At 46.8% G+C, this 20,618-nt stretch overlaps 1 protein-coding gene across 6 annotated transcripts in view; it reads left to right on the top strand.

The window, feature by feature from the left end:
• The window catches only part of cadps2 (calcium dependent secretion activator 2), a 393,466-nt gene that overhangs the window by 369,735 nt on the left and 3,113 nt on the right, over window positions 1–20,618 (top strand). For all 6 annotated transcript variants that reach the window (XM_033037622.1, XM_033037627.1, XM_033037625.1 and 3 more), the window contains one exon: window positions 17,356–17,460. In XM_033037622.1, coding sequence (XP_032893513.1) covers window positions 17,356–17,460 — 105 coding nt within the window. The remainder of the gene's footprint in view (window positions 1–17,355; window positions 17,461–20,618) is intronic.

The raw sequence follows: 20,618 nt of genomic DNA, 5'->3' as shown, positions 1-20,618 counted from the left end.
GATAACATGCGTGTCTTGTTCACACTCATCTTCTTGTGAATTTACCCATTATCAACTCTGTAATTATTAACGCTTTGACCAGCGAAAATCCTTTAATCCTCCACACCTGTTCTTTATGAACCCTGTGATCTGTTTTCCTGTCGTTTTATTTTATCTCCTGTTAGCACGTTGTTTTGTACCTTTCAATATATTCACCTCCTCTTTTTGTTAGTCATACTTCCTGTCTTTTAAATTTGGACGTCAGATTACTCCCTGGTCATTTGCTTGGCACAGCGGGCGAGAGAGCCTATCGTCAGATATTTATGGATATATACAAGTATTGGATTTTCCTCCCCAATTCCACCCCAGGAATACCATTCAGAACCTCAGAGAATGGGTGCAAACAGCTGAAGTTTAGTTTTGTGATACACCGTGGAAACAGGCCCTTCGGCCCCACGCTGACCACGATCACCCTGTACCCTCGTTCTATGTTATACCACTTTTGCACCCTAACCATGGGCGGCAAGGTGGTGCAGCGGTTAGAGGAACTGCCTTACAGCGCCAGAGACCCGGGTTCAATCCTGACTATCGGTGCTTGCCTGCATGTGTCCACATGTGTGGGTTTTCTTTGAGGTCTTCGGTTCCACTCCAAAGATGTACAGGTTTATCGGTTAATTGACTTGGTATAACATGGAAACTTGTCCCTCGTGTGTGTAGGATAGCGTTAGCGTGCAGGGATTGCTGGTCGGTGTGGACTCGGTGGGCTGAAGGGCCTGTTTCGGCGCTGTATCTTGAAACAAAAACTAAACCAAGGACAACTTGGAGAAGCGAATTAACCTACAAATTTTAGACTTCCAAACAGGCCCTTCGGCCCAACGAGTCCGCACTGGCCAGCGATTACCCCACACACCAGCACTATCCTACACACTCGGGACAATTTACTAATTTGCCAAAGCCATCTATCATCCAAAACCGCATGTCTTTGGAATGTGGGAGGAAAGCTGGGATGTAATGTTAAAATTGTACAAGGCATTAGTGAGACCAAATCTGGAGTATGGTGTACAATTTTGGTCGCCCAATTATAGGAAGGATGTCAACAAAATAGAGAGAGTACAGAGGAGATTTACTAGAATGTTGCCTGGGTTTCAACAACTAAGTTACAGAGAAAGGTTGAATAAGTTAGGTCTTTATTCTCTGGAGCGCAGAAGGTTAAGGGGGGACATGATAGAGGTCTTTAAAATGATGAGAGGGATAGACAGAGTTGATGTGAATCAGCTTTTCCCTTTGAGAAAAGGGAAGATTCAAACAAGAGGACATGACTTCAGAATTAAGGGACAGAAATTTAGGGGTAACATGAGGGGGATCTTCTTTACTCAGAGAGTGGTAGCGGTGTGGAATGAGCTTCCAGTGGAAGTGGTGGAGGCAGGTTCGTTGGTATCATTTAAAAATAAATTGGATAGGCATATGGATGAGAAGGGAATGGAGGGTTATGGTATGAGTGCAGGCAGGTGGGACTAAGGGAAAAAAGTTGTTCGGCACGGACTTGTAGGGTCGAGATGGCCTGTTTCCGTGCTGTAATTGTTATATGGTTAAAGCGGAGCAACCGGAGAAAATCCACACGGTCGCAGGGAGAACATACAAACTCCACACAGACAGCACCCGTAGTCAGGAGCGAACCCAGGTCTCTGGTGATGTATGGCGGCAGCTCTATGGCTGTTCTACTGTGCTGTCCTAAAAAAATTAAACGTTAAGTGGGAGATCAGAGAAAATCTGAAGGGATTACTGGAAACATTGGTCTAAATATTAACTTCTGAAATAATTTTACTTGCAACTAATTTTGTGGAAAGGGGCAAAATTATTTTACAGAAACCCGGCAGTGACAAATGAAGGCATACCAGCAAAAAGTTCAATTATTGAATTGTGCGATAGATGCATAAAGTCTTTTACCCAGAGTAGCGGATTCAAGATCTAGGGGACATAGTTTTAAGGTGAGATATGGAAGCCAATTGGCCTAATTATGTGATTTTTTTCGGCGACTGCTGGCATCATTGACTGACGTATCAGGTCACTGAAAATTTTCTGGTGTGACAGGGCGTGATAACGTATTGGCGCGCGGTGTTTTTTTTCAAGTGTCGCACTGTTTTTTTTGTCGCCTCTGGATTTTGAAATGTTCAAAATCTTTTAGCGGCCCGGATATGACGCCGGCAGTCGGCAAAAAAATCGCCACGTGGGAAGGCCCTTAAGTTTACTCTGCTATTCAATCTCAGCTGACCTATCTTTCCCTCTCAACCCTATTTTCCCACCTTCGCCCCATAACCCCTGACAACCTTACTAATCAAGAATCTGGCAACCTCCGCCTTAAAAATATCCATTGACTTGGCCTCCACAGCCGTCTGTGGCAATGATGTTCCACAGATTCACCACTGACTAACGACATTCCTCCGCATCTCCTTTCTAAAGGTTTACAACATTTATTGCAAGACATAACATTGAGTAACAGTTAACAAAGAAACACAAAGTGCTGGAGTAACACAGCAGATCTATCTCTCCGTCACAACCCCATTCTCCTGCCTTCTCCCCGTAACCCCTGGCGCCCGTACTAATCAAGAATCTCCGCCTTAAAATATCCATTGACACATTCAATTGTAGAAGATCTTTGGTGCCAACTGAGCCTCTTGCCCTGCTGCCAACTGTGCGAGACCATTCGCGATGATATCCCTTTGATTCGGATGCCACGCCTGTAACGTAAACATGCACCCCTCAGCTCAAGATGGTCTCATGAAAAAGTATGAGGCTTATTAAACTGGATGATGTGCATACTGCAGAGGCAGGAGTGTTTGTTTGGCTTGATAATGATCTTATAATTAGACAAGTGTCACATGCTGAAAACAGAAGGATTGCTGCACTGATAAATAAAACAGCGGGGATTATTTAATTGTACTCTTCAGTGTTCTCAGTATAGTTAGCTGGTCCTCTGCTCGTGTGTGGTGCTGTTGTTGCTGAATCAGCAACTAGCCTTACCACTCAACAAGGCACCAACTTGAACCTACTTGATAGTTGTAACTTGTCTCAAGGTGGTTCAAGCAGTTAAAATGTCATAAGGGAGCCCTAGATGGTATGGTATGGTACTTTATTTTTCACGTGTACCGAATTTACAGTGAAATTTCATTGTTGTATACAGTTCAGTACGTATCACTCATTTTATTTGATCTCCATTCCCTTTGTCCTATTTTCACATTCCACTTCCTTATCTATTTATATCTATCTATCTATCTTCCCCTATATATCTACCTATCTCCCCTATATATCATCCTTATCTATCTCCCCAGTCTGAAGAAGGGTCTCGACTAGGGTTGCCAACTGTGCCTTATTAGTCGGGACATCCTGTTAAAGGGGGTTGCACTTAAAGTCACCGACCGGGTCATAGGGCTTGACGCACGGAGCCGCTCAATCCATCTGGAGGACATCTCAGCTTCCGGTATATGTTGTTAATACACGAAACACGTACTTTCCTACCTGTTAAAAGCCGCCCAAATGGTGAATTTTTGCGCTGTAAAAAATTGTGGAAGTCAGGGTAAGCGTGATAGACATGTACCCAACTTCAGAATTCCAAAAGTGAAGCGAAAGTGGCGGCGCTGTTAACAGCTGCGGCTCGCCTGCAGTCCGTCTGTTTTTACTTTTTTCTGTTGTTTTTTTTGTCTTGTTTTGGTTAAGTTTTAATTTGTTGGGTTGTGTTAGGGGGGGGGGGGGTGAAACATGTTCTCTGTCTCTTCCTTCGGGGGAATGCGACTTTTTCGTGTCGTATCCCCCTTCTCTGCCTCCGTCTGCGCTGAGGCCTAATGGAGGAGCTGGCAGCCTCCAACCTGCGACCGACCCCGAGGCTCCGGAGGCAGAGCCAGCCAGGACTCACCAACGAGAGGCTGGCCGTCTTCGGGGCTGAGGCAGCGGTGGCCCGACTTGCTGGTGCGGCGTTCTGGCTTTCGGCGGCGGCCTGGAGCTGATGCAGCGGGGCTCGGAGCTTAGACTGCGGGACCCGGAGCTGGGGCGGCGGCCCGGAGCTGGGGCGGCGGCCCGGAGCTGGGGCGGCGGCCCGGAGCTGGGGCAGCGGCCCGGAGCTGAGACTGCGGGAGCTGGGGCAGCGGCCCGGAGCGGAGACTGCGGGACCCGGAGCTGGGGCGGCGGCCCAGAGCGGAGACTGCGGGACCCGGAGCTGGGGCAGCTGCCCGGAGCTGATGCTGTGGCGGGCCGTCTCGGAGCGGAGACGGCGTTCCGGCTTTCGGCGGCGGCGACATCACCACGGAGGTTCGCTGAACTGGAGGGCGGCATCTCCGTCCTGGATCGATCGCCTCAGCGCAGAGGGAGAACAAGGAGGGAATAGACGGAGACTAAGACTTTGCCTCCATCACAGTGAGGATGTGCTTGGTGAACTCACTGTGGTGGATGTTTAATTTGTGTTTATTGTATGTTTTGTTTTTATTGGTTCTGTGTATGACTGCAGGCAACATAATTTCGTTCAGACCGAAAGGTCTGAATGACAATAAAGGAATCTAATTCTAATTCTAATTCGAAATGAAGGTAAAGAGAAGCGAGAGCTGAAGGGGCAACAACAGTTAAAGTGCTTGGCGAACATTGGCCGTGCAGATATCGAAATTGAAAATATTGGTAATTATCGCGTTTGCTCATTGTATTTCATTTGTAAGCCATTATTTGGGTTTTTCTTGATTCTTTTGGTATCTAAAAAGTCTCAGAAGTGATAAATCTGGCTGTAAAATTTTTTAAATCGCCCATGGTTCTGAAGTGGGTTTTTACATACAAAAAGAAAACGCTTCTGAAGCTAAATTTATCATTAAAAAAATCTCCAGACTTACGAGTGGTGTGTGGAAAAGTAAGTTTCCTATCATTATGCTATTGAGATGTATATTTTGGCAAATAATAAAATGACCTGACAGCTTAAACACCCACTCCCTTTCAATAAGATATTGTCAACAATTTGCTGACGTTGATTATGTCCAATTAACAGCTAACAATTATGCCATTCCTTGGCTTGCATCTGAGTAAAATGTAATTCAAAACCCACATATGGTTTGCGATTTTTTTTTTTTTAATGATAAATTTTGCTTCAGAGGCGTTTTCTTTTTGTATGTAAAATCCCACTTGAGAACCATGGGCGATTTAAAAATTTTACAGCCAAGGTTATCACTTCTGAAACTTTTTAGATGCCAAAGGAATCAAGAAAAAACCAACAAATAATGTCTTACTGTTGATGAAATGTAGTGAGCAAACGGCCAATGTTCGCCAAGCACTCTGACTGTTGTTGTCCCTTCAGCTCTCGCGTCTATCTACGGTCATTTCTCCCCACTTTTGGAATTCTGAAGGAGGATAAATGTCTCTCACGCTTATCCCGATTTCCATAATTATTTACAGCGCAAGAATTGACCATTTTGGCGGGTTTTAACGGGCCCGCTACGCAGGAAACAATGATCAGTGCTTACCTGCTGTTTATCGCGTGTACTCCAGTTGGCGTAGCGTAGCAACAGTATGGGTCATGGGTCGTGACCCGACTGCCGTGCAACCTCCCTATATTGGGTTAAATTGGTTTGTCCAATACGGGACCGCCCTTGTCCCGTATTTGACTGCTACTACTTGGGTCGAGGGGACTGTCGGGTTGGAGCGCTGCATCCGGCCCCGCCTCACCCATCCCGACGTAGTGCAGCAGCAGCGCCTCGCCCGTGACCCTGTCGGTCAGCAGCCCAGCCAGCAGTCCAACCTTCGGATCTTCGCTTACCGATGACACCACCACCCCTCCTTCTCATGGTTGTTCATCGGTTCATGAGTTGGATGGGGTGCCAGACTTTGCGCGCGACGTCGCGCCCGGGCCAAAATTCCTCATCTGGCCTGCCTGCTGGGCATTGTGTGCAGTCCAGCACCCGGGCCAACTCATCATTCACAGCCACGGCCGAGTCGGTCAACGAATTGCCGTCGGGAATTTGTCCCTTACTTTGACCGTTTGCCCCTTATTTGGGAGTGAGAAAGTTGGCAACCCTAGTCTTGACCCAAAACATCACCCATTCCTTCCCTCCAGAGATGCTGCCTGTCCCGCTGAGTTACTACAGCTTTTTGTGTCCTATCTTCGGTTTAAACCAGCGTCTGCAGTGCCTTCCCATTCACTACACATAAACACTTACACACATATGAGGTAAGCATCTCAGATACAGTTCAAGTGCAGAGCAGAAATACACTGCTACGGTACACAGAGTCGCCAATTTAGCGCCATTTTCAAGTCCCAGTTGTTGTAAGTGCAGGGATCTTGATCTGACCATGAAGGTCTGTTGTCCTGGTGGTGTTGCAGGGTCTGCCACGCCAAGCGTAGCCTTGTTGTCCTCTGTCGCTGCTCCACCGCTGTAGGCCATGTGCGGTCCGCGTGCTCAGCCTCTGGAAGAGGCGCATTAATGCTTAGGCAAAGAGAAGAATCTCTTTAGGGTGGCATGGTGGCGCTCGGTAGAGTTGCTGCCTCACAGCTGGCTGTGAGCGCTCAGGAAAAGCAACTGGTGACTAAATAGTCTTCATAAAAGATGTAAATAATTCTCCCGTCTCAAAACTCAAAATGTGGCTTTCACTTAGTTGCATATAGTGTGTTGAATTCGACACATCCATGGTATTCAGAGCTGTGGAAAGGTTTATTCTCAAGGCGTGACAGGAATTAATGCACTAAGGACATATGCAATCCTGACCAAGGGTGCTGTCTGTACGGAGTTTGTACATTCTCCCCGTGACCGCCTGGGTTTCCTCCGGGAGCTTCGGTTTCCTCCCATATTACAAAGACGCACAGGTTTGGAGATTCATTTGCTTCAGTAAGAATTTTCCATTGTCCCTAGTGTGCGGGGATCGCTGGTCGGCGCAGACTCCGTTGGCCAAAAGGCCTGTTTAAGGACTGTATCTCCAAACTAAACTATACCAAGCTAAGAAGGAAGTGTAGATGCTCGTTTACACCAAAGATAGGCACAAAATGCTGGAGTAACTGAGTGGGACAGGCAGCATCTCCGGAGAAAAGAAACCCTTCTTCAGACTCAAGAAATTGTACTCTTCAGTATTCTGGGTATAGTTAACTTGTCTTCTACTGGTGTGTTGCTGTCAAGAACCTGAGTCTGAAGAAGGGTCTCGACCTAAAACATCACCCATTCCTTTTCACCAGGGATGCCGCCTGACCCGCTGAGTTACTCCAGCATTTTGTGTCCATCTTAAACTTAGAAGGGTCTCGACCCGAAACATCACCTGATGTTTCTTCAGAGTGAAGCCCCTCTTCTGGCTGAAGAAGGGTCTCGACCTGGCACGTCACCTATCCACGTTCTCCAGTGATGCTGCCTGACCCGCTGGGTTACTTCAGCACTTTGCGTCCTTTTGTGTGTTAGCCAGCATCTGCAGTTCCCGTCTTCTAACGTATAGGGACCTTCTAAAATGAGGTGGGGAAAATCAAAAAAAAATCCTGCTGCAAGGATTAATGATTGCTGCTGAAATCCTCTAGTTTGATGTCTTTAATACAATCATTCCTGTCAGGCCTTGAGAACAAACCTTTCCCCAGCCCTGATTAGCGCAGACGTGTCTTCTGCTACACCATATTCAATTAGGTGAAAGCCACATTTTGTGTTTTGAGATGGGAGAATTATTTCTGTTTTTATTACGGTTATTTGTTCCTTTTTGTGAGCGCCCACAGCAAGCTGTTCTGCAGAGCTCATCCCTACTGCACTCTGTGGAAATAATTCTTACACTAGTGGGAAAGGTTTTAGATCGAGCTGAGAAATCGGTCAATTCCTGAAAAATATGAGACGGCGTCTCTGGTTCGGAGCTAGACACAAAATGCTGGAGTAACTCAGCGGGACGGGCAGCGTCTCTTGAGAGAAGGAACGGGTGACGTTTCGGGTCGAGACCCTTCCTCAGACTGAGAGTCGGTGGAAAGCGCAATGTGATATTATAGATGGTGATGCAGAGAGATGTAGAACAAATGAATGAAAGACATTCAAAAAAAAAATGATAAAGGAAACAGGCCACTGTTGGCTGTTTGCTAGGTGAGAACGAGAAGCTGGTGCAAGTTGGGTAGGGGGGGGGGTGGTGGAGAGAGAGGGAATGTAAGGGTTACTTGAAGTTAGAGAAATCAATATTCATACCACTGGAGCTATTATTTGGCATGAACCAGAAGAAAAAGGAAAAAAAAAAACACACAAGTCCACATGTTGCAGCTGGCCATATGTAGCATGGATGGTAGAATTCAGCTAATTAATATGGCAGACTTAAACAGGCACCTCATCTGTCAGTGAGTTAGCCGCCTGTTGGTGCTCAGCAGGAGCTGATAGCACGTCTTATTCTTTGCTTCTGATGGTCTGCTGCCCACCTAATTTTGCCGTATTGTCAGCCTACTTACCGCAGTTTGAGCCACTCCCTGGAGGCTAAATTATTATCAAAGGATTAAGTGAGATGTAGCCGTGTACCTCTGACATTTCTGCCTCCTTTTCTGTGCCAGAACACTAATTAGCTGTGACTAATTAAGAGAAATGTTCCCACAATTGAAAATCCGCGTGCAGGGGAGCCCCCCATCCCCCCCCCTCCCCCCCGGAACAGCGAGGAAGACTGGGGGCTGCGGCTCTGAAATGTGAACACTGCAAAAGATTTCTGCTGCTACTACCAGGGTTAGCTGTGGCCCCAGCTCCTGCTTGCCTGTGAAGAGCTCAGAGGAAGCTCCGATACTGAAGACAAATCCTTCTCCTGCCACTTTCGGCGTGACGACAGTTGCGTGAGCTATTTGTGTTTGGCTCTGCGTACGACGCACAAGAAAACGTCATCTGCTGATCAGCATGGGCCCCGCTGCGAGAAATGTCCTGCCAGTTTTATGCCACCGTCACTTGGGGTTCAAACGCAATAAAGACTGAAAGTCCGGGACGTGTTTTCCAAGTAAAACACACGGTTAACTTGCACCCATTTGGTGGAATGCAAACTAGCTTAGGAGTGATACAGCGTGGAAACAGGCACTTCAGCCCAACTTGCCCACACACCGCCCAACATGTCCCATCTGCACTAGTCTCACCTGCCCGCATTTGGCCCATATCCCTCTAAACCTGTCCTATCCGTGTACCTGTCTACAATATGTCTTAGACATTGCAATGTTTAAGTCCCTGCTTCAACTACCTCCTCCGGCAGCTCCTTCCAAATGCCCACCACCCTTTGTGTAAAAACAGTTACCGCTCAGGTTCCTATCAAATCTTTCCCCCTTCACCTTAAAGGGAGGCCCCTATTTGTGGGACTTCAGGGTCCATTCAGTGCTTGCGATGTGACTAATTGGCAGGATGCTTCAGCAGGGAGCAGGAGTTGTGAAGTGCTAAGAGGGGTTAAAACTAGCCTACGCTTCTTAATACAAGCCTGTGTCACTTGGGAGGGAGGTTCTTTGTCGTGGGACGAGGTGGCGACAGGTTTTCGATAAGAGACCTAATGTGCATGGTCAAGATAATCGAACGTACCAAGCGCACCAGTGGGGTTTCATCCTCATCGGAGGCTGCCTTGGAGGTGGCTCAGGTGTGGATGAGAGGGTTACCCACCTCCGTGGGGGCTGTGCGTTTGCCTCAAAGGTTCGGAGAAGGACACGGTGATCTTTGCAGCAGTTAATGCAGAGCTCTTGTGTTCTATCGGCTGTTTCCAGAAAGGGCTCTTAAAAATAGCGGAGTCAGGGGATATGGGGAGAAGGCAGGAACGGGGTACTGTTTGGGGATGATCAGCCATGATCATATTGAATGGCGGTGCTGGCTCAAAGGGCCGAATGGCCTACTCCTGCACCTATTGTCTATTGTCTATTGCAAATTACTATGGAGGACCCAGCTTGGGGCGACCGCCGTGTGGGGGGGGGGGGGGGGAGAACAAAGGGGGAACTAGCGCAAGGGGTCGGGTGGGGGGGGGGGGGTGGATTTGTTACTTTGTAAGCACCCTTTATGGGCCACTAGTTGCATACCTTGGGGGATGCAAGCAAAGAATTTCATGGTGACATAGTCACATGTGATAATAACATATTCAATCAATTCAAAGGATACTGAGGTGAGATGGCAACCCTTGAAATGCAGCTGACATGCACAATGACTTGTAGAAACAAAGAACTGCAGATGCTGGTTTACACCGAAGATGTACACAAAACGCTGGAGTAACTCAGCGGGTCAGGCAGCATCTCTGGAGAAAAAAGAATGGGGTGACCTTTCGGGTCGGGACCCGTTTTCAATCTGACCCGACCCAAAACGTCACCCATTCATGTCCTCCAGAGATGCTGCCTGACCCGCTGAGTTACTCCAGCACTTTGTGTCTACCTTTACGTACCACGACTTGCAAAAATCCTCAGACTAGCCACCCTTGAGGCAGCCCTATATGGTTTGAGGCTCAGACTAAATTAGTAATTAGTGAATGCCTGGGGAGCATCACCAAATTAGGCTAACATTCTGTGGCCAGTCTCACAACTGTGATTTGCCTTTGTCAACTATCCTCTTGAAGATTCATCCCCTGGATTTTTACAGAATAAATTTGGTGTATATTAATAGCCCTGTCCCACGTTACGAGTTAATTCCAAGAGCTCTCCCGAGTTTAAAAAAAATTAAACTCGTGGTAAGCACGGAGAATGAACGTAGCGGGCACGTTGGAGCTCGAGGACGTCTCTTAGCGGCACATAACGCTAACAGCAGGTACTCGGGAAGACTCGCTAACGACAGGTAAGCACGGGAAGACTCGTGAAGATTTTTCAACATGTTGAAAAATGTCCACGAGAGCCCCGAGTACCGACCAGTGGCCATTACCGTAAATCTCCGAGTTCGAATCAGGGCAAACTCGGGAGAGCTCTTGGAATGAACTCGTACCGTGGGACAGGGCTGTAAGGAGGGTCAGTTTTCTGCTTGAAAACACACAGTAAAATCCATCCCCTGTCGGCAGAATGAGGCAGGAGATCAGTTTATCAAGCTTAAGGACAAAACAATCCAGCAGTGGAAACTTAGAAGACAGACACAAAAAAGCTGGAGTAACTCAAAGGGTCGGGCGGCATCTCTGGAGAAAAGGAATATTATGACGTTTCGTGTCGAGACCCTTTTTCAGTTTGAAGAAGCAGCTCGACCCAAAACATCACCCATCCTTTTTCTCCAGAGATGCCGCCTGGCCCGATGAGTTACTCCAGCATTTTGTTTCTATTTTCGGTGTAAACCAGCATCTGCAGTTCCTTCCTTCACTGGGAACTTGATGTTGGCATTCGCACTCTCAGTGAAACATCGGATGGGCTTTTTTAGAAGCAGAACTGGCTCTCGATCTTCCCTGGCTTTTCAACAGAGCATGTCGGAGGGTCCTTGACCCGAAATGACGCAGATCCATTTCCTCCGCAGATGCCGCCTGACCTGCTGGGAAGCTCTAGCACTTTGCCAAATTTCCTGCATCTGCTGTTCCTTCTGTCTCCATGTCTCCTACTGCCCCTATTAATAGTTCAGTGTCGGGGAAAATGGATGATCAATGAACATATTTCCAAGTCAATGCCTCTCATCTGTAAATTATGAAGCGGGCATCATAGTGTTATGTACAAGGGTCTGCAAAAGTGGCCACATAGCTGACATGGTGAGTGATTGTCCATGTAGCTGAATTGGTGGGTCGTTGTCCATCCATGTTCGTTCTCCCCTTGACTATGTGGGTTTTCTCCAGGTGCTCTGGTTTCCTCCCACATTCCAAAGACATACAGGTTTGTAGGTTAATTTTCTTCGGTAAAATTGTCTTTTAAAAATTGACCCTAGTGTGTAGGATAGTGCTAGTGTACAGGGTGATCGCTGTTCGGCGCAGACTCGGTGGGCCACAGGGCCTGTTTCCGTGCTGCATCTCTAAACTAAACTAAACTGATTTCTTGGGGCGACACAGTGGCGCAGCAGTAGAGTTGCTGCCTTACAGCTCCAGAGACCCAGGTTTGATCCTGACTACGGGGGCTGTCTGCGTGGAGTTTGTACGTTCTCCCCGGGACCGCGGGGAAATTTCTCCGGGTGCTCCAGTTTCCTCCCATATAACCATATAACCATATAACAATTACAGCACGGAAACAGGCCATCTCGGCCCTACAAGTCCGTGCCGAACAACTTTTTTCCCTTAGTCCCACCTGCCTGCACTCATACCATAACCCTCCATTCCCTTCGCATCCATATGCCTATCCAATTTATTTTTAAATGATACCAACGAACCTGCCGCCACCACTTCCACTGGAAGCTCATTCCACACCGCTACCACTCTCTGAGTAAAGAAGTTCCCCCTCATGTTACCCCTAAACTTCTGTCCCTTAATTCTGAAGTCATGTCCTCTTGTTTGAATCTTCCCTATTCTCAAAGGGAAAAGCTTGATCACGTCAACTCTGTCTATCCCTCTCATCATTTTAAAGACCTCTATCAAGTCCCCCCTTAACCTTCTGCGCTCCAGAGAATAAAGACCTAACTTATTCAACTGTAACTTAGTTGTTGAAACCCAGGATGAAACCCACATCCAAAGACGTACAGGTTTGTAGGTTAATTGGCTTTGGTGAGTTTTTTTTATTTAATCGTATGTAGGATAGGGTTCGTGTACCGCCATCCACTCACGTCCCTCCCACCAACCACTCATATTTACTCAAACCACTGCATCAAACAGCAATGAACAGAAGCAGCAACAAAAAAAGACTGTAGGACATCTGTACTCTCATCATTTTCTAATCAGCGTCATTTACCTATGAAGAGTGAATGCATTTCAGCTGTAATTAATTTGTTGTTTAGTGGCGATTGTCAAGGGTGCATTTAGAAAGGTCAGGGAGAGGGATAATCCAAATTAAAATAGATAATTGCCATGGTTTTTGATACCGAAGAAAGGTCAGAGTGAGGACTCCCAAAAATTAAATCCATGATGACTAAAGTTTTAATTTTGGTGGTATTTCTTGGTATGTTTCTATTGGGTGAATACGCAGCTTGCAGCAAAGGTGTTGCCGATAATTTGCATCGGGTGCAGATCGTAGCAGCCCCCCCTGTAATCTTTGGTTGGGGGGGGGGGGAATAGATGGAGGCTGGGTGCGACAAAGAGCTCGCCCCTGCTATTGTGCGACGCGTATGCTGCATGGGAAATCTCCTCCTCCGCAGCTGCAAGGGAGCCAAGCTGTTGCATTTACTCGAGTCTGCTGCCTTTGTCAGTCTCCACCGACAATAGCGGGGAAAGTCTTTCGGTGGCCGTGACACCAGTGAACATGGTTGGGATTCGAAGCCGATGCAATAGCTTCTTAATGCACAACTAAAGGTCGGCAGCCTTGCGGGGGAACACTGAGGGTGGTGTTGGGGTTTTATTTGCAATTCAAAATAAACTTTATTCAGTGTAAGAAAATATATACAAACCAGTTGTAGGAAGGAACTGCAGGTGCTGGTTTAAACCGAAGATGGAAACAAAATGCTGGAGTAACTCAGCGGGGCAGGCAGCATCTCTGGAGAAAAGGAATGGGTGACGTTTCAGGTCAAGACTCTTCTTCAGTGTCTGAAGAGACCCGACTCTCAGGGCTAACGGAATCAAGGGATATGGGGATAGAGCAGGAACGGGGTACTGATTTGGGTTGATCAGCCATGATCATATTGAATGGCGGTGCTAGCTGAATGGTGGTGCAGGCTCGAAGGGCCAAATGGCCTACTCCTGCACCAATTTTCTATGTTTCTATGAAATGTCGCCCATTCCATCTCTCCAGAGATTCTGCGTGTCCCGCTGAGTTACTCCAGCATTTTGTACACAATACAGGTGCTGTGTAAAAAAATTATTCCACCATTCTCAGAGGCTATACATACATTCAATGCGTCCTAGTGCAGTGTTCCTACAAATTGTACAATTTTATTCCCTCGCCCTTGCCACTCGCGTGTCCCCCTGGTGTGAAGTCCCTTCCCTTGTTTAAGGGGTGTCTCCAACACACTCTGCTCCCCCAATGGCCAGCAGCGGAAACACCCTACACCCTGGTCGTCCCCCACAGAGCCATGGCGTTGGCTGCACCGAGCTTCAGTGCGACCCTCAGCGCGTACTCCTGCAGTCTGGAGTGGGGTGTGAAAGAGATGAAAGACGATGATGAAGTAATGGTGCTTGTTGCCCTTTTGATGCAATTGCCCTTCTCACTTCACCGTACTATCCAATACAGCGGGCGATCATCGTCTGCTTTGATCTGTCCTTTTCACACCTTACATGCTCTTCGCACCTTTCCATGTACCTAATTTCCCTCTCCCCTGACTCTCAGTCTGTAGAAGGGTCTCGACCAGAAACGTCACCCATTCCCTCTCCCCAGAGATGCTGCCTGTCCCGCCGAGTTACTCCAGCATCTTGGGTCTACCTTCGGTATCCGCAGTTCCTTCCTACACATTTCGGGTGCCGTGCCCCTGTTCTCTTTTTACATTGGTGATGCATAAATGGCAACATTTGAAACATCTTCTGAGTCATCTTTCCCTGTCTCAGCTCTTAAGCTGCCTCTGAAAAAAAAAAAAAACCTTTGGTCATACCAGGTTTTGAAAATGTGCCTTAAATGGATAGATTAGACTGATGTTCTGTTTTCTGCGCTCCTGTTGATTTGTTGGACCTTGCTGGACAGGAAAGCGAGTGCGGGTTTGATGAGGAAATGGGCTGCTAATGTGGCTTGCCAGCCTGGCGTCATGCACGAAATGGAGCGAAGAAATATAGAGGTCAGGCCGTGTCGAGCACAGCAACCCTTCCTTGCTTTCCACCGTTCAGGAGAGATGGGGCAAAAAAATGCCCTTTCAAATCATGACTGAGGAATCAGCAGGATAACAAGGTTTTAATCGTTGACAGTGTTAGATGTGATATATCACAGTTTACATCCTTCATGTTTTTTTATTCAGTTGTGAGAAAAGTAGGTTGTAATATAAAAGTTATAATTGTCATTTATAACTTCGCATCTTTGATTTTGATCTCCTCAACGATATTAACACTGGACTGAAAGCTTAAAATGGAGGTATCAGTCCTTTACTGCTTGGTACTTACAAATCTGTCATCGTGTGTGTTCTGGGCTTCTTCTTCTTTCCGTGTCCATCTTGTTACAAATCTTGGCCCCGCTGTCACCGTTCGCCCTGAAAAGGACGCAAGCTTCCGGCGACAATCAGTGGGAGCCGTCACTTGTCGCAGGAGACGATGGTGGTAGCAGAATTAACTCAGGATACATCCAGTTTCCAGCCCCGCCACGTGGATGCTTCTGCTCTGGGGCCGTGTGTTCTGGTCTGGTGCCCACATTGAGTTTGCCCTGAAAAGCATCAGAATTGATTGGAAGATACAGTATGGGAACAGGCCCTTTGGCCCAGCAAGTCCATGCCGGCCATCGATCTCCCATTCACACTAGTTCTATGCAATCCCACTTTTGCATCCACTCCATGCACACGAGGGGCAATTCACTCAGTTTGCAACTCTGTCTACGCCAAAACGTGACGACATTTGTCTACTGCCTTGGTGACGTCTGCTGTATGACCTTCCGGCGTTGTTTGCAAAGCAAAGCATTTCACCGTACCTCGGCACATGTGACAATGAAGCATCATTGAATCATTGAAAGTATCATTGATTCATTGAAGGCTAATGAACCTCCGAACCCACGTGACTTTGGGATGTGGTGGGAAACCAGAGCACCCGAGGAAACCCCACCTGGTCATGGGGGGAACGTGCAAACTACACATGTATAGCACCCGAGACCAGGTTCAAACCTAAATCTCATGCACTGTGAGGCAGCTGTTTCACCAGCTGTGCCGCCCAAGTTCCACATGAATCTACTATACATATTGTGCAAGATTGCAATTTGATTTTAACAATTTAAGCACTCCATTGATTAATTAATGAAAACTGTTCGGAGGTCACAATAGGAGTGAGATGTGGTTTCCATGTTAGGGTTATGTATTGGTGCAAGCAGATCTGGCCAATCAAATGTGGTTTGTCTTCTTTGTTGGTTAGTTTGGATTTGGTATAAAGATCGTGGTCATGTTATAAAGAAAAAGAGATTGGGGGTAAATCTAAATCTGGTGGTGTTTATCCTTTTTAATGAAATGCACCAGAGATGCTGCCTGAGCCGCAGAGTTACTCCAGCACTTTGTGTCGATATTTTGTACATATTTTCCCATTTAAGATGACTCACCTTCATATAAGTCGATCAATCTGTCGTTTGACTGTTTTCGTGTCAGGTGTTGGCAGGGTAATTGAGTTGATGACAAATTCTAGATTTGTTAACAGATAATCTCCTATCTATTCTAAAGAACTAACTCCTTGATTATCCAACAAGTCATAGCTTGCACACACAAGGAACTGCAGAAGCTGGAATCTTGAGCAAAATACAAAGCACTGGAGGAACTATGCGTGTCAGGCAACATCTATTAAAGGAAGTGGACAGGCAATGCTTCAGGTCGGGAGGGGGAGAAAGCTGAAAAATTGAAGTGAGGGCGGGACAAGTGATGGTGGGTAGACACAAAACGTTGGAGTAACTCAGCGGGACAGGCAACAGCCCTGGATATAAGGAATGGGTGACGTTTCGGCTCGAGACCCTTCGAGACGGGTCATTCTCTCCAGCATTTTGTGTGTCTACCTTCGGTGTAAACCAGCGTCTGCAGTTCCTTCCTACACAAGTGATAGGTGGATACAGGTAAGGGGCTGGCTTGATTGGCAGATGGGTGGAGTCAGTGACCAAAGGGCCTGTCCCACTGTACAAGGTAATTAAAGATTTCTCCCGAGTTTCCCCTGATTCGAACTCAGAGAATTACGGTAAAAGCCGCTTGTAGATACTCGGGGCTCTCGTGGACATTTTTCAACATGTTGAAAAACTTCACGAGCTTACCGCGTTTCCCGAGTACCTGCCGTTAGTGTTACGAGCCGCTAAGAGCTCCGAGCCCCGATACATACATTCCCGAGCTCCGACGTACCCGATACATACATTCTACGTGCTTACCACGAGTTTGATTTATTTTTTTTAACTTGGGAGAGCTCTTGGGTAAACTCGCATAGTGGGACAGGCCCTTAAGGAGACAAAAGGGTGACAGATAAGGAGATAAGAGTGAATTGCAAAGTCAGAAGGAAGGATGTTGGTGCAAGGGGACTGGGTGAGGTGGGGAGGGGGGGGGGGGGAGGGGGGGGGGGGGGAGGGGGGGGGAGGGGGGGGGGGAGGGGGGGGGGGGGAGGGGGGGGGAGGGGGGGGGAATAAAAGGCCAATGAGATACTTGAGGATGGGATATGCGGGTATAAAGAAGAGGAAAGTAGCAGGGTGACTGTGGCTCATACAAGGTAATATTAGTGTACCGATGAAAAGGAAATAGGCTTTCTGGTTCACTATGCTTTGTGTTCATTGCTGTATTTTTCTTTCCCCAGCGATGGTACACCACCACAATCAAAGTCATCTGTGACTGGCTGACAGACCGAATGGATCTACAGCTACATCTCTACCAGCTGAAGACGCTCATAAAAATAGTGAAGGTAGATGTAGCATCTTTCTTATTTCTCATTAAGTCACTTGGAAGCATGAAATGATTTATCAGGATAAAAGCAACCTTAAAATCCAAAACAAATGGTAAACATCATACTTTGATACTCAAACAAGTATCATAGAAGGCTGTGTGTGATGTTTCCTTTAGTTTTAGACATTAAAACATTTAGAGATATAGCATGAGAACAGGCCCTTCGGCTCACCGAGTCCACACCAACAAGCGATTTCCCCATACACATGGCACTATCTGGCAATTTATAATTTTACTGAAGCTAATTAAGCTACACACCTGTATGCCTTTGGAGCGTGGGAGGAAACCGGAGCACCCAGAGAAAACCCACACAGTCACAGGGAGAATGTACAAACTCCACACAGACAGCACCCATAGTCAGGATCGAACCCGGGTGTCTGGCGCTGTAAAGCCCCTGTCCCACTTAGGAAACCTGAACGGAAACCTCTGGAGACTTTGCGCCCCACCCAAGGTTTCCGTGCGGTTCCCGGAGGTTGCAGGTGGTTGCCGGAGGTTGCAGGTCGTGGAAGCAGGTAGGGAGACTGACAAAAACCTCCAGGAACCGCACGGAAACCTTGGGTGGGGCGCAAAGTCTCCAGAGGTTACCCTTCAGGTTTCCTATGTGGGGCAGGGGCATTACTCAACCGCCCACAGTTGCTGTTCACGGTCTCGAAATGGAGGGTCGGATTTCACTTAGAGGGCAGAGAATCTTTGGATTTGTCCTCCTAAGTGTCTGTGGGGGCTCAGTCATTGCTTATCTAAAAACCAGAGATTAATAGCTGTTTTGGATACTCTGGGAATCAAGAGTTAAAGTGTTAGTACAGGAAAGTGGTGCTGAGGTAACAGATCAGCCATTACTTCATTGAACAGTAGAGTGGGCACAAAGGATTGAATTGCCTACACCAGGGGTTTCCAACCTTTTTCGTCCCGTTCACCCCTGGCAACTTCAATAGCACATAACAATGTTATTTCACTTATTTATGAACAACTAATGATGAACACATACCGGTATACCAGAACCAAACACAGTCAGTCAAATATGTACAAATCCAGAATCAACAAATTTACCCCCTGGTGGTAAATTTACCCCAGGTTGGGAACCCTTGACCAACACCAACCTTTAGGATTGACTGGAGATACAGCGTGGAGACAAGCCATATAATGCAGTATAATGTGGATAAATGTGAAGTTATCCACTTTGGTGGCAAAAACAGGAAAGTAGACTATTATCTGAATGGTGGCCGATTAGGAAAGGGGGAGATGCAACGAGACCTGCATGTCATGGTAAACCAGTCATTAAAAGTAGGCAATATCGAATCACCTGCAGTTCCTTTTTGAACATTAAAAGTAGGCATGCAGGTGCAGCAGGCAGTGAAGAAGGCGAATGGTATGTTAGCATTCATAGCAAAAGGATTTGCGTATAGGAGCAGGGAGGTTCTACCGCAGTTGTACAGGGTCTTGGTGAGACCACACCTGGAGTATTGCGTACAGTTTTGGTCTCCAAATCTGAGGAAAGACATTCTTGCCATAGAGGGAGTACAGAGAAGGTTCACCAGACTGATTCCTGGGATGTCAGGACTTTCATATGAAGAAAGACTGGATAGACTCGGCTTGTACTCGCTAGACTTTAGAAGATTGAGGGGGGATCTTATAGAAACTTACAAAATTCTTAAGGGGTTGGACAGGCTAGATGCAGGAAGATGGTTCCCGATGTTGGGGAAGTCCAGAACAAGGGGTCACAGTTTAAGGATAAGGGGGAAATCTTTTAGGACCGAGATGGGAAAACATTTTTCACACAGAGAGTGGTGAATCTCTGGAATTCTCTGCCACAGAAGGTAGTTGAGGCCAGTTCGTTGGCTATATGTAAGAGGGAGTTAGATGTGGCCCTTGTGGCTAAAGGGATCAGGGGGTATGGAGAGAAGGCAGGTACAGGATACTGAGTTGGATGATCAGCCATGATCATATTGAATGGCGGTGCAGGCTCGAAGGGCCGAATGGCCTACTCCTGCACCTATTTTCTATGTTTCTATGTAAGCCCTTCGGCCCACCAATTCCGCTCCGACCAGTACTATCCTACACAATAGGCACGGTTTACAATTTACAGAATCCAATTAACCTACAAATCTTTGAAGTGTGGAAGGAAACTTGAACACCCGGAGAAAAGCCATGCGGTCACAGGGAGAACGTACAAACTCCCTACAGCCAGCGCCCGTAGTCAGGATCGACCCCGGGTCTCTGGTGCTGCAAGGCAGCAACTCTACCATCGTGCCACCCCGAACCTCATATATTGATGTCCTCCCTTCCTCTAATAATGATATTGTGACTTCCTTATGACAGGTAGTCTTGTTCATTAGTGCCATAGCAACTTGAGTTAATGCGTAAAAACATGTGGCAAACTTACCAAAACAGTTGTAGACTTTATATGGAAAAATATCGCCTGTGGGAGAAATTGGCCACAAGCATCCATCTCGTTTGTAAAAGAAAGACTCCGGTCATTTTTAGTGTCACGATTATGCAATACGTATTTCAACAAAGACGTGCAGGTCTATAGGTTAATTGGCTTCGGTAAAGATTGAAAATGTTTCCTCTTGTGTGTGGGGTGTGTAGTATATGGGGACCGCTGGTTGGTGCAGACCCGGTGGGCTGAAGGGCCTGTTTACGCCCAACTATCTCATTTAATAAAAACCTGTACACATCATTTTACTTGCTTGTGAACAGAGAAAGGGATTTGTCCAATGGTTTGTTGTTTAAAAGGAAGGTTAATTTAAAAGGGGGATGTAAAAAAATCAGTATTAATCACAAATTAAGTCACGCAGACCTTCGTTTGTTCACAGTGGCAACAGTGCTACTAACGTCACAGACTGCATCTTGCATTCGTGATTAAGTTACAGTTCCATAGTCTTGTAAAGGTGCAGACATGTAATTGCATTTAGGAATTCCAGACGGAGCATTGACACGGCAGTGGGGAAATAGGTGAGTCATTAATTACTATTGCTAACTGAGTTCATCAGTTGATTGATTATTCCTTACAGTTGAACGATCGATGAGAAATATATATTAAAATGCCAGGAGTTATGCAGCCCACCATTATACTTACACATTTGTGATCTTTTAAATTCATCGGGCAGAGGGAGAACT

The sequence above is a fragment of the Amblyraja radiata genome, chromosome 19 (assembly GCF_010909765.2).
Source record: "Amblyraja radiata isolate CabotCenter1 chromosome 19, sAmbRad1.1.pri, whole genome shotgun sequence".
Classification (NCBI taxonomy): domain Eukaryota; kingdom Metazoa; phylum Chordata; class Chondrichthyes; order Rajiformes; family Rajidae; genus Amblyraja; species Amblyraja radiata.
The sequence above is the reverse complement of the archived record's forward strand: the minus strand, read 5'-3'. Positions and strand labels throughout refer to the sequence as shown.